The sequence below is a fragment of the Neovison vison genome, chromosome 10, assembly GCF_020171115.1.
Source record: "Neovison vison isolate M4711 chromosome 10, ASM_NN_V1, whole genome shotgun sequence".
NCBI classification, from domain to species: domain Eukaryota; kingdom Metazoa; phylum Chordata; class Mammalia; order Carnivora; family Mustelidae; genus Neogale; species Neogale vison.
The window spans coordinates 3,465,782-3,484,403 of record NC_058100.1 but is presented as its reverse complement, the minus strand read 5'-3'; the positions used below and the strand labels follow the sequence as shown (position 1 = coordinate 3,484,403).

General features: G+C 50.0%; 2 protein-coding genes across 2 annotated transcripts; both read right to left on the bottom strand.

Moving 5' to 3' along the window:
• Positions 1 to 1,795: 1,795 nt before the first annotated feature.
• On the bottom strand, positions 1,796 to 4,909 carry LOC122918868 (T-cell surface glycoprotein CD1b-like). The gene is made up of 6 exons (XM_044267795.1): positions 4,693 to 4,909; positions 4,332 to 4,598; positions 3,388 to 3,666; positions 2,898 to 3,176; positions 2,476 to 2,569; positions 1,796 to 1,817 (listed from the first exon to the last, which is right to left on the bottom strand). Exons 1-6 carry the CDS (start codon positions 4,907 to 4,909, stop codon positions 1,796 to 1,798), a joined length of 1,158 nt encoding a protein of 385 aa, XP_044123730.1.
• Positions 4,910 to 14,301: 9,392 nt separating this feature from the next.
• Positions 14,302 to 18,256, bottom strand: LOC122918034 (T-cell surface glycoprotein CD1c-like). The gene is made up of 6 exons (XM_044266191.1): positions 18,144 to 18,256; positions 17,368 to 17,634; positions 16,435 to 16,713; positions 15,952 to 16,230; positions 15,528 to 15,618; positions 14,302 to 15,385 (listed from the first exon to the last, which is right to left on the bottom strand). Exons 1-6 carry the CDS (start codon positions 18,202 to 18,204, stop codon positions 15,364 to 15,366), a joined length of 999 nt encoding a protein of 332 aa, XP_044122126.1. The 5' UTR covers positions 18,205 to 18,256; the 3' UTR covers positions 14,302 to 15,363.
• Positions 18,257 to 18,622: the final 366 nt, after the last annotated feature.

The following is an 18,622-nucleotide window of genomic DNA, read 5'->3' as shown; positions in this document are numbered from 1 at the left end:
GATTCTCATCTGGAGTCCATTTTGCCCCATAGGAGACATTTGACATGTCTGAAGACGCATTTTGGTTGTTAGAACTGGGGAAGTGTTACTGGCATCTTGTGGGTAGAGGCCAGAGATGCTGCTCAAAATCCTATAGCACACAGGACAACACCCCCTAACAGAGAAGTTTCCGGCCCAAAATGTCAATAGTACAATGCTGCGAAATCTTTAGAGAAGCGTTTCTCAAACTTATTTGTACATCAGAACTAGCAGAAAGGTTTGTTAAAATACAGATTTCTGGTTCCCATTCCTGCATTTCCTGATTCAAGAGGTCTAGGGTAGGCCTGAAGACTTCTGTTGCTAGCAAGCTTATAGGTACTATTCCTGCTGCTAATTCATCGTCCACGCTCCAAAAAACACACTCACTGGGGTCCCAGGTGATAGCTAAGGGTGCCTCGCTCTAAGGTATGGTGCAGTGTAATGCGTCCTGAGAGTGACCAGCTGTGCTAACGGAGAAGAGAGGAAGCTACGTATTTCTCCAAACCTTCTCCAATCCTAAAGTTCACATTCTCCTCGAATGGGAAAATTGCTTCCAATACTTTGGCTTCCCCAAAGTCTCTGCTTCTTCTGACCTCCCTTCCCAAATTTCTATAAAAAATACACTCAAAGTTTCCCCCTTCTTCCTCCTCCTGCTGTTTTAATAAAAATGAATTTGAATTTTTTTTAATGGGGCTTCTAAAAAACTATGGAAGAGGCAAAAGAATGATGAAACATCAATGTAAATCAAATATGACTGAATTGGTACAGCACCGATATATTTTTTAAATCCCTCTTGAGTCTTTCACCGGAGTATTTAACCCCCTGCTGTGTTACCGGCCCTCCTCCACCCTGCTTCTCCTCCTAACTGGAACATGGGGAGCAGAGGCCCGTCCAGAAGAAGCTTGGCAGCTGGACTGCAGTCACAACGAGGACTCGAGAGATTTTCTCTAGGAGGCTTCAGGGCAGAAAGGAGTAGAGCATGGTATTTTTTTGTAATTGAGAAATATCTTAGAAAGAGGGAAATTGAGAATATCAACTATGGGGTTGGGGAGAAGAAAAGCTATAAACTTTGAAAAAAAAGCCCATCAACATGGCAATTACATCAACTCAGACCATTTTCAGTGAGCAAATGCTCGTGCACGGAAGAGCTCTTGACAGAGATCCACCTGGGCCAAGCTCTTCTCTCAAGGAACTCACAAGTAAAGGGAGAAAGTCAGAAGTAGCTCAACGCCATGGGTACAGAATGAAGTAGATCTCTGCGTGATGCCACACTTCCACTGTAGCACTAAGGAAGGCTTCCTGGGGGAAGAAGCATCTCAGCTGTGCCTCCAGGGTTAGAAAGTCATCGAGGCAGAGACAGAGACATTGCAGCAAGCATGCTTGGCAGCTCTGCAAATACAACCATCGCGGCATGATTATCGGTAGCTGACTTTGACAAAGGACATTTCAGCAGAAGCAGAACAAAAAAAGCTTTAAAACAGAAAACCAAAGAGACGTCACCCGCAAGTTGTATACCATATTCCATTTATTCTAAGACACATTCTTTTCCATTATCTCACATGTAGATCAGGGCAACCATACTATTGATACTATCTCATAATAAATGGATGGTTTTCTATTACTTTTCTGCTAGTTGTAAGTAGTGATTTATCTTGCATCCTATGGGAACTTGACGTGATCAAATAGCAGGATTGTTTGATGAAATAGGAGCCTGATGGCTTGAGCTTCTAGGCTTCTGGGTGCTTCTTCCAGATGGAAGAGGAGTCATGACAAGGGTTCATGAGATACTCTGATATGACCTGTGAAGAACACAAACAAAAAATATCTCTACAGAATAGACACTTCTGGTGCCATGTTCACTGTGACATTTTTCACAAAGAGCCAAAACACGGAATTAACCCAGGCATCCATCAATGGATGAATGATAAACAGTGTGTTGTTTTGGTGCAAAGGAATGTCATTACTCAGTCTTGAGAAGGAAGGAAATTGTGACATGTGGGACAACATGGATGAACTACGGGGACCTTGTGCTGAGAGAAATAAGCCAGTTACAAAAAGACAACTCCTAAAGGTTTCAATTATATGAAGTCTCCAGAGTCATCAAATTCCTAGAGACAGAGCATAGCATGGTGGGTGCTGGGGCCTGGGGAGCAGGGACGGTGGAGGCGTTGTTCAATGTGTATAGACTTTTAGTTTTTCAAGATGAAAAGAGCTCTAGAAGTCGGTTGCACAAAAATGTGAGTGTACATCATACTTCTAACCTACGCATGTGAAGATGGTAGGTTTTATGTTTTATGAGGATAGATTTACCACAATTTAAACGATGGATTTATGTAAGGAAGATAGGGCTGGGAAGAACGGGAGAGTCTGGTGGGGACCGAGGCTAAGGTGTTGTGATTGATGCAATGGTTGAAAGAGCCAATAGGCAGACGAAAAAGATGAGAAACAAAAACTCACCAGCGTCTCAAAAACCCACAGAGAAAACCAATCAAAAGGATCAAGAGGGGCACTACTATGGCCAACAATATCAAGCCAATGGAGATGGGGTTTCCTGAAAATTGGGGAAGGACACGGGATGTCACTTCAAAACCCATTCTCTGAATTTTCTGGCCTTCCTTTTCCTACCTGATGGTCACCTACTCTTGAGTATGCCCCCTCTGTCCCTCCACCCCTATCTAGCCCTCCTCCCCTCTCCCCATTCCCCTCCTTTTCTCCCTCCCTCTCCCCCTCCATCCCTCCATCCTTCTCCCTTCCTTCTATCCCTCCTCTTGTCCCTCCCCAGCCCCCTCTCATGGCTCAAGCACACCTGTGGCCAGTCTCTCCTTCTATGCTTGAGGACCATCTCCCCTATGCCCAGCTGGGCCCCAGCTCTTTCTTACCCCAGTGGAGGACGATGTCCTGGCCTCCCAGACTGCTGTGTCTCACTCGGCAGGACAGACCGGCCGCCTCCCGGGCCGCCACATCCAGGGTCACTCGGAGATACCACGTCCCATCAGCGTGGGGCAGGACGTCTCCTCGCCGGGTGCCCTGCTGCTCCTGCTCACCCCGCATCCACATCACCCACACGGGCTTCGGGTAGAAGCCGGAGACGTGACATACCAGCAGCAGACGGCCGGGACCAGGACGGGGGCCAGCGGACAGCCAGGCCTCCGGCTTCACTAAGGCAGAAAGGAGCAGGGAGAGCATCAGATTATGACTCCACTCTAGAGGACAGGGATTTGGAAACTCAGAAGTCTGGACAGTGACCCCTTCTCCTCCTTTGGAAACCAGAGTATTGATTAAGTCCCTCTCTTCATAGGTGCCTCCTCTTCAATTTAAGGAAAGTGGTGGGAAGTGAAAGGGAAAAGCCTTAGGGGGAATGGGACTAACCTTTTCTCTGCAGTTCTGTCTTCCCTGCATCGAGGACGCCCAGGAGATACCGAGGGCATGTTTCAAAGAGGAGCTTCTCACCAATGTCCCGGATGCCTTTGTACTGACTAACGAGCTCACAGATGCGCTGTGCCCTGCTGCCGCCCTCTGGGGCGGGCACACAGGAGTGATTCTTGAGGCTCACGAAGTCCAGTCCTCCCAGAGCCCCCCGCACGAAGCTCTCAGTACCCCCGCCGGGGTGCAGCTGACAGCCGGCTATGCCCTGGATCTCAAAGGGGTCTGGGCACAAGGAAAGTGGACAGTTACTAAGAAGCAAAGAAGAAAGAGATGAGGGAAAAACCTGGGATTTGGGATTTGGGTGATGCAAAAGGTCTGAGGCATGACATGATGAGCCCAAATCTCATCACAGCAATCTGAGAGTTTTCAGGAAGCTGAGAACCAGGGAGAGGCACGTGTATAGGTCACTAATGATAGAGAAGGAGGTGAGATGATATATGAGGTCAGAGGGGAGAGGGGGCTGGGTGTGGAGGCTGGGGGCCAGCCATCCAGGGTCAGTAAGAGGAGTGCACTGGAAAGAGGGCCAGGCAGGAGGCTCCAAGAGAGGGATTGCAGGAGGAGGTTGCTCAGGCATTGGGGAAGACAAGTGGGGCTTCTTGCTTGGGGTTTGAGAGAAGCAAGTTACCCAGGAGCCAACCCAGAGCTGTGACAAAGGGTCACCTTCACCTGGCAGAGCAGAGGGTGAGCAGCAGGACCAGCCTGGAATGCTCTGTGGGGGTGTGGGGTCAGGGGTACAACTTCTCCAGAGAAGTGTGAGCGTGCAGCTGGGTGATGCAGGAAGTGTGTGTGTCGGTGGGAGGCGGGGGAGGGGGGATCAGAGGGAGTCGTAGCCTGAAGCAGGGGAGAGGAAAGTCCGTGAGAGCCCCCGCGTCAGGGACTGGACTCACACTGCATCTGGAACTCGGAGGCGTGGTCCTGCACTTCCAGGACGAAACCGCTGAGGTAGACCTGGATGATCTCCTCCACCTCCGCCACCTCCTCATCACTGAAGTTCCCCTTGGACCAGGACTTCAGGAAGATGGCCCTGTCCGCGGCGCTGTCCCAGCCGTGAATCTGCACGTCGCCCACCCAGCCCGAGCCCTGGGTCTGGGCCCAGCTGCTGTTGGTGAAGGACGAGATCTGGATGGCCTGGTAAGAAGTGGGCCCCTGAAAGGCTGTGGGGAATGGAAGGGTGAGAAACGTGAGGAGAAAGGGAGAAGCGGGAGACAATGAGAGGACGAACACTGGGAAGATCCAGAGAAAAGGGACCCAAGGTCTGAAGAGCAACAGAGTCCGAGACATTGGTCCCCAGGACCTCAGGCCCCCCTCCCCTGGTCTGGAGGGTGGTGGGCCGGGCTGGCGAAGCCTGACCCTCCGGGGCTTTATCTGGGCCCTGTCCCCGTGCTGGAGTGGCCTGTTGCCCACTTTCCTCACCGCCACGGCCCGGGCAGAGAAGCAGGGGCAGCCCCAGCAGCAGGAGCAGCATCTCCCGGAGACTCTCGGAGCCGCTGCTGGTCTCGGGCTTCCGCAGCTCGGCTCAGAGCTCCACAGGGACTTCCTCTTCAGCTGGCAGGTCTCCCGGTCTGAGATTTGGGCTTTGAGCGAAGCAAGCTCTACGCACGCCAGCCAGGGGAGGAGGGCTGCGCCTCCAACAGCCCCGGGCCTCCCACTCGCCTCTCGTTTCCACTCCAGCCCGACTGTAACTCTGACATTTTTATCTCCCTGGCCTCCAGCTGCTTCCCCATCCTCAGTCCCTTCGTACTGACTATCTTGGAAGAGCCGCCGCGACACTGACAGGTCACGTCAGCAGCCCACTCCTGTCCTTCCACCCCCCGAAAGAAGAGGGTCATGTCGGCAGCTCCCAGAGCTCACTCTGACCAGGAAGGAAGTTTGGGTTTATCCATCCAGCTCAGACTTTCCCCAGTCTCTCGGCACTGGCCCTCTGTCGCCCCCAGTCCCCGTGTCCTCAGGGTCCCTGTTGTCCCTGTTGCTCATGTCATCCCCCTGCCTCATCCCGCTCATCCACGTTCTCACGGTGGGGGAGTGTATGTTGACCGTCACTCACAGGAAGGCAAGGTGTTGCAGACACCATCCCGACTGCCGTGCTACAGATCCAAACCCCAAATCAAATAGGATCATCACTGCCGTGTACAATGCAACAAAACTGATCTACCACAGTCATTTGTGACAGTGAAAGTGACATTTTCTACTGGCATATGGTCTTCTTTTCAGTAGCTCTCTAGCTTTGGAGCTTGGAGTAACAAATATTTTTGAGGCCCGGAGAACCTAGGGAGTCAAAGAAAGATTTCTCTAGAAGGTTCACAAGCAATAGAACCTCTCTCCAACCTCGATCTGCATTTTGGCCTTTCTGACACCAAATGAAAGATCCCTAGGTGACCAAGGAGCTTGTCGCTTCTCACCAAAAGTTTAGAAGCGTTTGTCCTAAGATGCCATCCTGTCTTCTCTGAGAATGCCCTTGGCACGTTGTAACAATATATAGAGCATTGCTGAGTGGACTATTAGGTCCCTAATCAATGTTAGCTGTAAAGAGAATCCCTGGATTTTCTCCAATCGGGAAGAAATGACAAATTTGCATAGATCTACATATCATCTAGCAGAAAGGTGGTAGTAACATCCAAGCACAGGGGCCTTCACCAAGATGATCCATTTACGTAGATAAAAAATGCAAAATGAGGATTGTAACTATGCCTGGAAATGAATGGCTCACGATATTAAGAGTGACCTTTATCCAAGACTGATGGTAATGTATGTGAGCCAGGGCAATATTCCGGGAATCCAATTCCTCTTATAAGCTCATTTGCTTTTTGGGTCACAGCCAATGACAGCAGAGACTTAATATTATTTACCGTCAACATTGTCATTTTTCTTTTCTCTGCGAGCCTTGAGCCTGAGTAGAGCACCCAAGACTCTGCTGGGTGTGCTGTTGGTTCGCTGGCATGCACAGGTGTTAAAACTCACACAGGTGTGTGAGCACAGTGAGCAGACGGATTCTCCCGCAGGACAGATCCTCCCCTGAGAGCCACGTGGCAGCATGGGGAGGCAGGGCAGCTGGGCTGGGAGAGGATGCTGCTGCATCCCGTGAGCGCCTGCCCTCAGCATCCTGGTGCACACTCACAGGGAGCCTGAGAACTTCAGCCTCATTCCAGGGCCAGACACCTAACAGGTGCTTCTGCCACCCCTCTCTCCTCCCCACTGTATGCTGCCCCTCTCACCACCACCACCCCTGCTCCATGCAAACCAGACCTCAGGCGTCCCTGCAAGAGGTACACACAGAGCTTGGCTGTGACACAGCTTCTCCACACTCGGGCTATAAATTCTCCACCCCAAATGGCCCGTGGCTCCCAAACAAAAGCCTGAGGGGACATGGATTTCTGGACACCCTGTGGACTCCAGTCAGGAAGCACAGATGACGGGGTCCTGCCTTTGCTGGTGAAAAGGAGAGAGAACAGGATTAATAGGTGAAAACTTACCTCTCAGTCCTCCAAGATCCCCACAATAGAAATATAACCCTCAAATTCTACCCACAAAGCAAAGAAGATAAACATCTTGGAGTCAAGATGTTTTCTGGATTTCTGCAGACGAGGGGCAACAGGTGCCCCTCCCCCGAAGCACAGGCAGCTGCCCCAGGCCCCTGCTGTGTGCGTCCTGCACCCGAGTCTTGGTCACAGCATGTGGGGTCCCCCAAACTGGCCAGAGGAAAGCGAGCAAAGGTGCAGCTCGTTGTATTGCTTTCTTTCAAGTTCTATGATTTTAACCAGAGAATAAAAGTTAACAACAGATCCAAAAACTACCTGTGTGTCTTGACCTACTTGTTCATTATGCACTCATTCATTTATCCAGCAAGCATTAATGGAGCACCTACTGTTTGCATCTGCAGCAGCTCTGCGCTACCTCTTCACCATCCAAATTCTCATCCCCCATCCTGCCTGGTCCCAGACTTGGGAATCAGTTCACAGACTCCCTTGTAAGTTCAGGAAATGATTGGCTTAATTTAGCCCAAGGCCCACAGATGCTTAAGAGTCAGAAAGAACCTAAAATTTGATCTACAAGGGGCTGACTCCTGTGACAGTGACCCAACTCCCCAGTACTGGGACACAGAGAGGTTCAAATTTCTGAGACAGACTGAGCGGAAAACCCACTGTTTTTTATTTTCTTGGTGGGTCCAACCAAACTGCATGTTTTGGGGTTTTTTGTTTGTTTGTTTGTTTTGTTTTTTAAAAGATTTTATCTATTTATTTGACAGACAGAGATCACACGTAGGCAGAGAGGCAGGCAGAGAGGAGGAAGCAGGCTCCATGCCTAGCAGAGAGCCTGATGCGGGGCTCGATCCCAGGACGCTGGGATCATGACCTGAACCTAAGGCAGAGGCTTTAACCCACTGAGCCACCCAGGCGCCCCTGTTTTTGGGTTTTGACTTCTTCTTTGTCTATGTGATGTCGTTCCTGCGGGGGTTGCTTGCTTTCTGCTGCCGTCTGTCTATGCAGAATGCACGCGGTGAGGTCCACACAATCCCGACAGCATGTACAGGTCTGGGTATGTCTGAATTTCAAATTCAAGTGCCAAATTCTAGCTTATTATCATCCCAAATCTACTGTTGAAGAGGAAACTTCTAGTATCCTATTTGTTATGACTTTGTAGGCCATTTTTCATCTCCAAAGATTTTCCACATTTCCTTCCGTTCTTTTCAAAATGGAGCATCTTGTACTTAGAGTCCAGAGTTTCATACCATAGTGTGAATATCACATTACAGTGTGACTATCTAATTGTTTATTTGGTTTCTTATTGAGGTGAAATACAAAATAACATTGTTTTAAAGTGTTCAATCCAGTGGCTTCTAGCACATTTCAGTGGTGTGCAACCACAAGCTCTAACAACTTCCCAAAAACGTCTATCTCTCCAAGAGAAATCCCACATCCAATATGCATCTGCAACCTCCAACCCTCCCACATGCCAACCTCCTGTTAACTGATAATTGTCCTCATGTCCATGGACTTACCTATTCTGAGACTTTCATCTACATGGAATCACACAACACGAGCACTGTCAGGTCTGGTTTCCTTCACAGAGAATTATGTTTCTGGGTTCATCCACGTTGCATCAGTGTATCTTTCCTTTTCTATGACTGAATGATGTTCCACTGTATGTATCTACCACATTTTGTCTCGCCCTTTATTTGCGGATGGGTATTTGGGCTGGTTCTTCCTTCACAACAGTGAGTAGTGCTGTGTACCCATACTTTTCGGAACATCTGTTTTCTGTTGTTATGGCGTTATACTTAGAGGTGAAAAGTCTGGGTCAAATGGTTGATTCTTGGTTAACTTTTTAAGGAACTACCAAACCATTTTCCTCAGCAGCTGAATCACTTTACGTTCCTCTAGCCACATGAAAGGGTTGGAATTTTAGAGAGTCACTGTATTAGAAGGAAAAACAAATACATTTTTAAATTATGTGTTTATTTACTGGGGCATTTGGGTGTCTCAGTGGGTTAAGCCTGGGCCTTCGGCTCGGGTTGTGGTCTTGTTGCGTCCGTTATCAAAGGAACGAGAATGAGACAAAGTGAAAGTTATGCAAAGCTTTATTCTATGCCAAGCATTAGAAGTCAGACTGACCGGCCAGGCCCGCCTCCAAAGAAAGCGACGACCCCTTGGTCTTACAAGCTGGTTTTATAGGGCACAACCGCAGACCTCTACGTATGTGGCTGTGGCTGATTGGAGGTTTCCACCACCTGGCCTTGTTTTGGGTGTGTGTTTTAGTAACGGTTACCCAGAACCGTTATCAGTAACTGCTGAGGCGTTTATCAAACAACAAAATAGCTACCTAGGCAACATGGAGTTCCTATGGTTAAGTAGGCCCGGCCAGGCCCTAGGGGTTTAACAGGTTTTAACATGGAATTGGCCCCAACAGTCTCAGGGTCCTGGGATCGAGCCCTGCACCGGGTTCTCTGCTCAGCAGGGAGCCTGCTTCCCCCTCCACCCTGCCTGCCTCTCTGCCTACTTGTGCATCTCTCTCTCTCTCTGTCAAATAAATAAATAAAATCTTAAAAAAAAATGTGTGCTTATTTACTAACTTAAAATGAAAATAAACTGAATGTGTATTTTAAAAAATATAGTTGGGGGAAATTGGAAGGGGAGGTGACCCATGAGAGACTATGGACTCTGAAAAACAATCTGAGGGGTTTGAAGTGGCGGGGTTGGGGGTGGGAGGTCGGAGTACCAGGTGGTGGTTATTATAGAGGGCACGGATTGCATGGAGCACTGGGTGTGGTGCAAAAATAATGAATACTGTTTTTCTGAAAATAAATAAAAAATAAATTTAAAAAAATATTGATAATAGCAGCTTTGTAGTTGCCATTCTCTTTAATATTTGACTTGATAGAAGGCAGCTATATTTTCATAAATGCTTCCAAATACCGTCTGATGCCATATGACATGCCTACAGTCTCTGGAGAACAACACACACTGAACCATCGTCGTGGTATTGTCATAAGAACGATCTTGAACTCATGGAGCCTCTGGGCGGGGGTCAGGAGCTCCCTGGTACACCTTGACACCACCTGGCCTACATCTGGTATTTCTCCAGGGGATACGCAAAGGTATTCCACCTTTTTTATTAGTTAAAGTATTTCTAAAAGGATATATTCTCCTAAATAACTGTCTCGTTATGCTGAGCTAGCCAAAGACAGAATAAATGCTTGGTCTTTTCCGTTTATTTGCCAGTCTTCAAGAGAACAAACTGTTTGCTTAGCTTTCCAGGTGACCAATGAATTACTTTTCCTGCTGCAAGTGCAGGGATGTCGGTGTATTTGAAATGCTTGACTTTATCCTAGCCATTGCTTCTGCTGAGGCTCTAATTGTCCCATCTTGATTTGGGATCGTTTCCTTTTTTTTTTAACCCCTGATATGCCCTGATATAATGTTATCAGTTATTTTTATTTATTTTTTATTTTTTTAAAATATTTTATTTATTTATTTGACAGAAAGAGAGATCACAAGCAGGCAGAGAGGCAGGCAGAGAGAGAGGGAGAAGCAGGCTCCCCACTGAGCAGAAAGCCCGATGCGGGGCTCGATCCCAGGACCTGAGATCATGACCTGAACCAAAGGCAGAGGCTTTAACCCACTGAGCCAACCAGGCACTACTTATTTTTATTTTTTAACATCTTAATTTAATTTTTTTTTTTTTAGTGTTCCAAAATTCATTGTTTATGCACCACACCCTGTGCTTCATGCAATACGTGCCCTCCTTAATCCCCACCACCGGGCTCACCCATCTCCCCATGCCCTCCTCTCCAAAACCCTCAGTTTGTTTCTCAGAGTCCACAGTCTCTCATGGTTCCTCTCCCCCTTTGATTTCCCCTAATTCACTTTTCTTTCCTTCTCTTAATGTCCTTCATGGCGGGACTGGAGGAGATGATGCTGAGTGAAATTAGTCAAACAGAGAAAGTCAATTATCATATGGTTTTGCTTACTTGTGGAGCATAAGGGATCCTTTCTAAGTCAGCCTGCTTCTGAATTCACAACACCCCTTCCTCGCTGAGCTCTCCGTCTGTTTGTGGGGCAGCAGAGCTGTTCCAGACTCCAGTAAGAGTGATGAGGGAAACAGAGGCAGAAGAAAAATTATTAAATTTCCTCATCTACAGACAAGCCCTTAAAACAGGCAGAGTGACTCTCCTCTAGGGACTCAACTACCCCCACCTTAAGGCTTTGCTAAGGGCAAAGGGCAATCCTAGCCTGGCCTACCCCTACCCCCAACCAGGACCCTGTAAGTCTACTTGAACAATTCCTTTAGGAACTTGATCTCTAAACCTCCAAGAAAGTGTCGACAATCATTCCCAAGCATATGACCCACTGATAGACATCTAAAGGACGTCACGAGATTTTATTACTGATAATAAATAACATTTTCCCCAAACAATAGCTAGCCCCTCCAGGTCCTAGAAACCTTGCTTCCAAAATTCCTTAGAGATTTACGCCATCCTTAACCCCCTCCCAACTTACAAGTATGTAATAGACCATCCCTCACATCCCTGGGGCAGCAGCTCTTCCTGCCCGTGGCTCCTGTCCTCACGCTTTAATAAACCACTTTTTTGCACCAGAGATGTCTTAAGAATTCTTTCTTAGCCATAGGCTCCAGACCTTGTCCCACTGAACCTCACCTATGTTCTAGAACTTCATCAGAAGCTCCCTGCCCCAAACTAGAATCAGTCATCTCCCCACGGCTCTCTGGTCCCTTGTAATGGGAAAGTAAAGACCCAGCTTAGTCTTGGTTTCTGGGCTCTTTAAGCAGCGAACTTTTTTTTTAAAGAATAAATACTGTGCAGAATCCCAGGTAGACGGAGAGGCCAGCCAACTTCCACAAGGCTGCAGAGAGCAGTTGGTGGCCGCGGGGCTGCGCGAGTGGCTCCAGGACAAGTCTGAGCACAGAGGGCAGCATCTGGGGGCCCAGTCACCCATCAGCGTCCCGTGGACACCAGACCAGCAAGACCATTGGGATGAGTGGCTGTCGCCCTGAGGGAATGTGGCAGGTGCAAGGGCTGGACCTCACTGTGTCTGCTGTCACAAGGCCACCTTTCCAGAAATTAAGCAAAGGCGCCTTGTTCCTCCTTTACGTACTGGAGACCATGTCCTTATCGAGGAGGATCATGGGGTCAGCAAGGCCGAGGCAGGCTCTCAGTTCACGTTGGCAGGTTGGGCACTGGTGTGGGTTGCAAGATGGCTGTAGACTCCTTGACAACCCAGTGGGACCCCCGAAACCACCTTGTCAGGCTGCCCAGGGATCTCTGCGTTTGTGACATCTGTGACCCCAGGAGCTGCTGAGTGTTGGTGCCAGGAAGGACCACGAGACGCTCTTGTCCTTGACACAGGCCTTTCCAGTCCATGTAAGTGGGAAGATGCCCTTGGGGACAGAGAGGACTCGTCAACACCCACAAGGAGCCCTCGCATCTTCGACAACTTCCACCCTCTCTTTTTGCTTGTTTTTGCTTACTTCTTTAGAATTTCTCAATCCTTCCAGGCTCTCAGGCTCTTAAGGTTTTATTAGCACAATGTCTGGAGGGGATGTTTCCCAATGCTGTGCCAACACCTTACCGTTCTGCCTTTCCTTCGTGCCGTTATCCATGGAACATGGAATTGCCCCACCCGGGGTCCTATGCGTGCGGTCCCGCGCGGGGGCTGCGACGCTGGGCACCACTCCTGCTATAAGCTGCCCGCAGGGAGCACCACGCACATCGTTGCTCCCGCATTTCCCATGATATCACATTTATCCAGCGGCCACTACCGTAAATAACCTGGAGGGGCGGGGGTGTCTGTGACTCTTCAGAGCCCAGATTTCTGCGGACTACTAAAGCTTGAAGGGAGGGGTTAGTGTTTCTGTTTTTCCCCAAAATGAACTTAGCCATCATTTTAATGCGGGGGATTAAAAAAAGGCTCTCCACCGTTCTGTTCCAGGGCCTTTGGCTTTCATGGGAAGGGGAGGCCCTCAGCACAGAGTCTATTTTTGCAAAACCCTGGCTTGAGCCACTCCTTGCCTCACGGTGTTTGGGAGCAGCAGGACTTACCTTATTTCTCTGAAGACATAACATTTGTGACATGTTCTCTGGTCGTTCCCGCCCACTCACCCACTCTGTGTCTACTGTGACCCTCACAGTTGAGACCGAAATAGCTGCACTTGGAGCCAATCACATCTGTGCGCGGGGGCCTCTTAAAGTCACTCGGTGGGCACCGAGCCCCGAGGAGTAAAGAAAGCTGCCAGTCCTGCTCCTACCACCTCCTTCTGGGTGATGCCATGACCTTTGCTGGCTCTTCTCTCACCTCTTGGTTCAGAAGCAAGAGGGAAATTGGGGTCCAAGAAGCCTGGCTTTGCTCACTGAATGCCCTGATCCTACATGAACGGGCAGGACGGCTCAGCCTTGAGGTTAGGACTGAGCAGGACCGGCCCTGACTTGGTTTTTGTTTGTTTGTTTGTTTGTTTTAATTTTTTATTTATTTATTTGACAGACAGAGATCACAAGAAAGCAGAGAGGCAGGCAGAGAGAGAGGAGGAAGCAGGCTCCCTGCTGAGCAGAGAGCCCGATGCGGGACTCGATCCCAGGACCCTGAGATCATGACCTGAGCTGAAGGCAGAAGCTTAACTGACTGAGCCACCCAGGTGCCCCAGGACCTGCCCTGACTTTGTGTCTGGCCACGGGGTTTGCAAACACGGCTGCATGGAATGGATGATCTCCACGAGGTCAATGTAAAACTCTGTTTTGTCCTTTTTTAACATCGGTACATTAGAAGATTGACACAGAGGGGAAAAAAGAATACTGTAATGAGTTCATATTTATACTTTCAACTCGCATCTAGAAGCACAGAGTTTTACTCATTTATCTCACAACAACTTCTTCTCCCCCTACAGAAAATCCTGGTTGCTGGTAGATTGATATAATTACATAGTCACCCATCCCCCACTCTACCCTATATCCCGCTGGACCATGCATGTAAGAGGCCTTAGGACAACCCCAACACTATCATGAGCGATACGTCATTGAAAACAATGTAAGTTTTATCTTCTGACCGTGGGGTGTATCCCTGGAAAGAAGTAAACTGTTATGCTTTAAAGTCTCTTGAAATAGTTCCTGACTTGTGGTTTGTCACCAGCTCGATAAAGGGTTCTGCGTACGGCTGCGTTTTGCTTTCAATGGGGAGGAACTGAAACTCTCGTTTGATTTATAATGCTACGAAGTGTCTATGGGGAGCAGGACACCCCAAATGGCTGGGTAAGGGACTCAGCACACTCTCTCCCTAAAGATCGGTGATAATACTGGACATAAAATTCTGAATAAACCATTTCAGAATTCCGCAAAATGGCCAAAAGCATGCAGCAGATTGAGAAGTACTTTATTCAGAAACTGCTGTGCCCTCATGGGCAGCAAACAGGGTGACCCAGCCCAGAATCACCCCCCCCACCCCCCGCACAGTGATCCCAGAGGCTGAGGACCTGCAGCCTTGCTGCCACCAAAAGGGAAGACCAAATCTGGAGCTCCACAGAGGAGGCCCGAGCCCGGGGAGTTTGTAGGAAACACAGCAGTCAGTGGCAGGAATCAAAGGTCAATGCGACTGTTGCCTACGGCTGCGATTCCAGGTGACACAAAAACTGGAGCCACTGAAGCTTCACAGACGTCAGGAAAATGAGTCGGCCATGGTGGACTTCAAGCTCTTGCGTATTCCTGGAGGTGTGGAACATTGCACACATACCAAGGAGAGAGCAAAGCCGGTCACAGTTTTCTGCTTATCCGTGGCCAGACATGCAGTTTTGCACAGACAAAGGAGAAGTCAGGAAAAGATTTGTAACCTGCATTTTTTCCTTAAGAGTTAGGGAGAAAATGAAGGAGCAAAAGGAATGTGGGATTTCTGGACCATCTAAGAAACACTGGAACAAGAAGGGAAGTGTCAGCCCTTCAAATGCTACAGCCATATGAGGGAGGAACATCACGAAGAAAGTCGACCAGCACAACACAGACTCTAACGTGGGTTCGATTTGTTTGGGTTTGATTTTCATGGAGCGTGTACTCCACACAGGAAATGAACCTTCGTCATGACCGTGTCCCAGAGGAGCCTGCACCCTGGAAGCGGAAGAAAGACCTAAGTGACCGCATGCAGCGTAGAAGTGAGGTGCACTTGTAGCAGAGTTGAAGGGCTTCCCACCTGCGGGTCAGGGAACACCTTGCAGGATGGAATCTGAACGGGCCTCCAAAAAGGAGACTATGAACAGATGGAGAAGACAAGGAAGACATTCCACACAGGTACAGAACGAAACTTGTTCATGTGAACAAGTGACTATAAAGCAGAAACAGGGAAAAAATTAAACGGAGGATGGAAGGAACAGCAGCATCACTCTGTGGTCCTAGGCTCCGGGGCCCCGGGGCAGGCATGGCGAGGCAGCTCACGGGATGTCTTGATAGGAGCTGTGAAAGAGAAATGGGAGCTAATGGGTGCGTTGGAGGCAGCAAGTGAGGGTGAAGGGGTGTTGGGAGACAGACCTAGGGAAGGTAGAAATGGAATGTGAATGAAGATCAGGGAGGAGAGGAGGAAACAGAAAGGACTCACCAGCGCTTCTTAAACCACAACACGAGGGCTACCAGGAGCATGAGGGGCACCGTCACGGCCAACAGGATCAAGTACACGGAGAGGTGCTGCTCTGTGGGGATTGCAGAGACAAACCAATGTCATTCTCCACCCACTGCCACTTCTGCTCTGTCCCCTGATTTCCCCCACGTCAACATGTGCCCTGGGTACGAGCCTCGTCCTCCACCGGCCTTGTCCCTGTGCTCTCATACCCGCTCGTCTCTGCCGAAGTCGCTCACACCTGCCCCTCGTGCTCCACCGGTCCGTCCCTATACTCCTGAAGTCACTCTCATTCATTCCGTCCTGATACTGCTCCCACCTCGTCTGGCATCATGAAACCTTCCTCTGTCCTAACCTCTATGCTCAAAAACCACCTTTGCACACCTGCAGACCCCATCTTTCTCACCCCAGTGGAGGACGATGTCCTGGTTTCCCAGACTGCTGTGTCTCACTCGGCAGGACAGACCGGCCACCTCCCGGGCCGCCACGTCCAGGGTCACTCGGAGATACCACGTCCCGTCCGCGTGGGGCAGGATGTCGCCTTGCTGGGTGCCCTGCTGCTCCTGCTCACCCCGCATCCACATCACCCACACGGGCTTCGGGTGGAAGCCGGAGACGTGGCACACCAGCAGCAGACGGCCGGGAGCAGGACGGGGGCCAGTGGCCAGCCAGGCCTCTGGCTTCACTGGAGAAGGCACGAGAGGTATTCAGATGGGGTCTCTAACATGCAGCTTAGGGGGCTTTAGCCACATCAGTGCGCACAAGATTAGGAAACTTGTACCCAGCAGCACTATCTGTCTTGAATTCTTCCTTGTTCCAACTTTGAAAGGGATGATAGAAAGGGGCAAGTCTCGTATGGGAAAGTCTTTGAGGAAAGGGTTGTACAAACCTTGCCTCTCGTAATCCACCTTCGCTGCATCGAAGAGACCCAAGGCAAATCGGGGACAGGTATGTGTGAGGAGCTTATGCACTGTTTCCCTGATGCCTTCATACTGGTTCAGGAGGTCACAGACACTCTGGGCTCTGCTATCACCCTTTGGAGCTGGCACCCATGACATGTCTCGGAAACTCAGGAAATGCGATCCACCATAAGCTGCCTGTAAGAAGCTTTCCACAGTGTCATTAGGATGTAGCTCACAGCCAGCTCTCACCTGTACTTCAATAGGATCTGGGAAGAAGGAAGAAGGACAAACAGATTGGGGGGTGGTGAGAGAAACAGTATAAGAACTTTATTAAAAAGTGGAGCAAGAAGAATTTATAGGGGTGTGGGCATAGGCCAAGGATGTGTTCGGTCAGGAACACGGAAGAGAATTGGTGGGGTGGGGGAGGGGCTGTAAAGGGCACATGCCAAGAATTAAGAATTTGACTCAAAGAAGTCAGGGAAATGCTAGGTGAGCTGCAGGTCAGCGGGTGAGGGTGGGGGCAGGAGCCCATGTGAAAGAGCCGCAGGTACAGCTCTCCGGGGCACATGACATGGGCCATAATGGGGGTTGGGTTGTGGACGTAGACCTTGGAAGGTACTGAATGGAGGAATAGACCACAGTTTAAGGCAGGAGGACAACTGTGTGTCTCTGTGTCTTACCACAGAAGGGCGACCACTGGGGAAAGATGAAAATACACAAGAAAAAGAGGAGTCAGAAGAAGCAAGAGTCCAGGAAATCTCGAGGCGTCCACATCTGCAACGACTCCCAAGAAGTGTATGCGTGGAGATGTTTATGGCAGGACAGGAATACAGAGCAGTGGTCCCGAAGGGTATGAGGATGTTGCCCAGAAATAGAGGAACTTTCTGAGGGCTTTCCTTAATGGACTGGATTGAACTCACATCCAAAGTGCATTTGACCGGCATATTCTTGCGTCTCCCGAGTGAATCCAATGAAGTAGACACGGAACAGCAGCTCCAAATCTATCATCTCCTCATCGCTGAAGTTGCCCTTAGACCAGCTGTGTAGGAAAATGATGGTGCCAAGCTCGCTGTCCCAGCCGTGACTCTGCATGTCACCCAGCCAACCTGAGCCCTGATGTTGTGCCCAGGACTGGTTGGCAAAGGATGAGATCTGGATGACGCTGAACAAGACGTGCTCCTGGGTGGCTGAGGGGAGAGAAGGGTAGAGGGTCAGGTAACTGAAGGGGAAAAAGGAGGCAAGCAGGAAGGAGAAGATGAAAGTGAGCCAGTTATGAGAGAGGTGGGGTTGGGGAGAAAGCGAGAGACAGAGAGAGAAGGAGGCAAGAAAGAGAGAGGGAGGGAGGGAGGGGGAGAGAGAGGGAGAGAAAGAGCCGCAGAGAGAGGTGGGAGAGAAAAGGAGAGAGAGTCAGAGACAAAGGAGAAGGAGCGAGCGAGAGGGAGAGAAAGAGGGAGAAAGGGGGGAAATGAGAGAAGGAGGAAGGGAGGGAGACACGTTATGACTGGGCTAGTGATGGCCTTTCCCTCACCCGGTGCCCCGCACGCACCACGTCCTTTCAGAGAGTTAGCCTTACCTGGAGACAGGAACCCTCAGGGCTGAGCACTCTGGTGACCTGAGAACTGTGACCTGCCTTGGGAGAGGCGAGCACACCCCACCCCACCCGGATCAGGGACTGGGCAGCGGGCAGAGCTCTTACCTTCCGCGCCGCCACCCACCAGGAGGAGAGCAGCCAGCAGGACAAGCTCCAGAGAGGGCATGTCCCTTGCAGGCGATTCTCAGCTCTCTGTTCTCAGCAGCCCTGCCCCTTGGTGTTTCTGCTCTGACTTCCTTTTTCTACCAACAAGCCGTGCCCCCCACCGACTGCTAATTGAAACAAAAGACGATCTGCTGCTCCTTCAACCTCCAGCTTCCTACTCTGGCTCTCATTTCCCCTCCAGCTCAGACCAAAGCTGTCCTCCAGCCTGGCTCCCAGCTGCTCTCCTCGTCCTCAGCCTCCCCGCTGCCTGATTCCCTCCTCGAAGTCGTGTGTGACGCTGGAAGGTCTCGGTACCTCTCAGAGACTCGCATCTCACTACAACAAAACCCAGGAACAGCGCGGTGTCGCCGAGCCCGGCTTGTCCTAACAGATCAGAGCTCCAGTTTCTCCACCAGCTCTGCTTCAGTGTCCCTTCCTGC

Coding starts and splice junctions, on each gene's coding strand:
- LOC122918868 (XM_044267795.1), bottom strand. CDS start 4,909: ATGCTGCTCCTGCTGCTGGGGCTGCCCCTGCTTCTCTGCCCGGGCCGT. Junction 4,599..4,692: donor TGTTGCTCTTCAGACCTTGG/GTCCCTTTTCTC, acceptor CATTCCCCACAG/CCTTTCAGGGGCCCACTTCT. Junction 1,818..2,475: donor TGTGGGTTTTTGAGACGCTG/GTGAGTTTTTGT, acceptor TGTTCTTCACAG/GTCATATCAGAGTATCTCAT.
- LOC122918034 (XM_044266191.1), bottom strand. CDS start 18,204: ATGCCCTCTCTGGAGCTTGTCCTGCTGGCTGCTCTCCTCCTGGTGGGT. Junction 16,714..17,367: donor CGGTCAAATGCACTTTGGAT/GTGAGTTCAATC, acceptor CCTTCTTCCCAG/ATCCTATTGAAGTACAGGTG. Junction 16,231..16,434: donor GGTGGATTACGAGAGGCAAG/GTTTGTACAACC, acceptor TGCCTTCTCCAG/TGAAGCCAGAGGCCTGGCTG.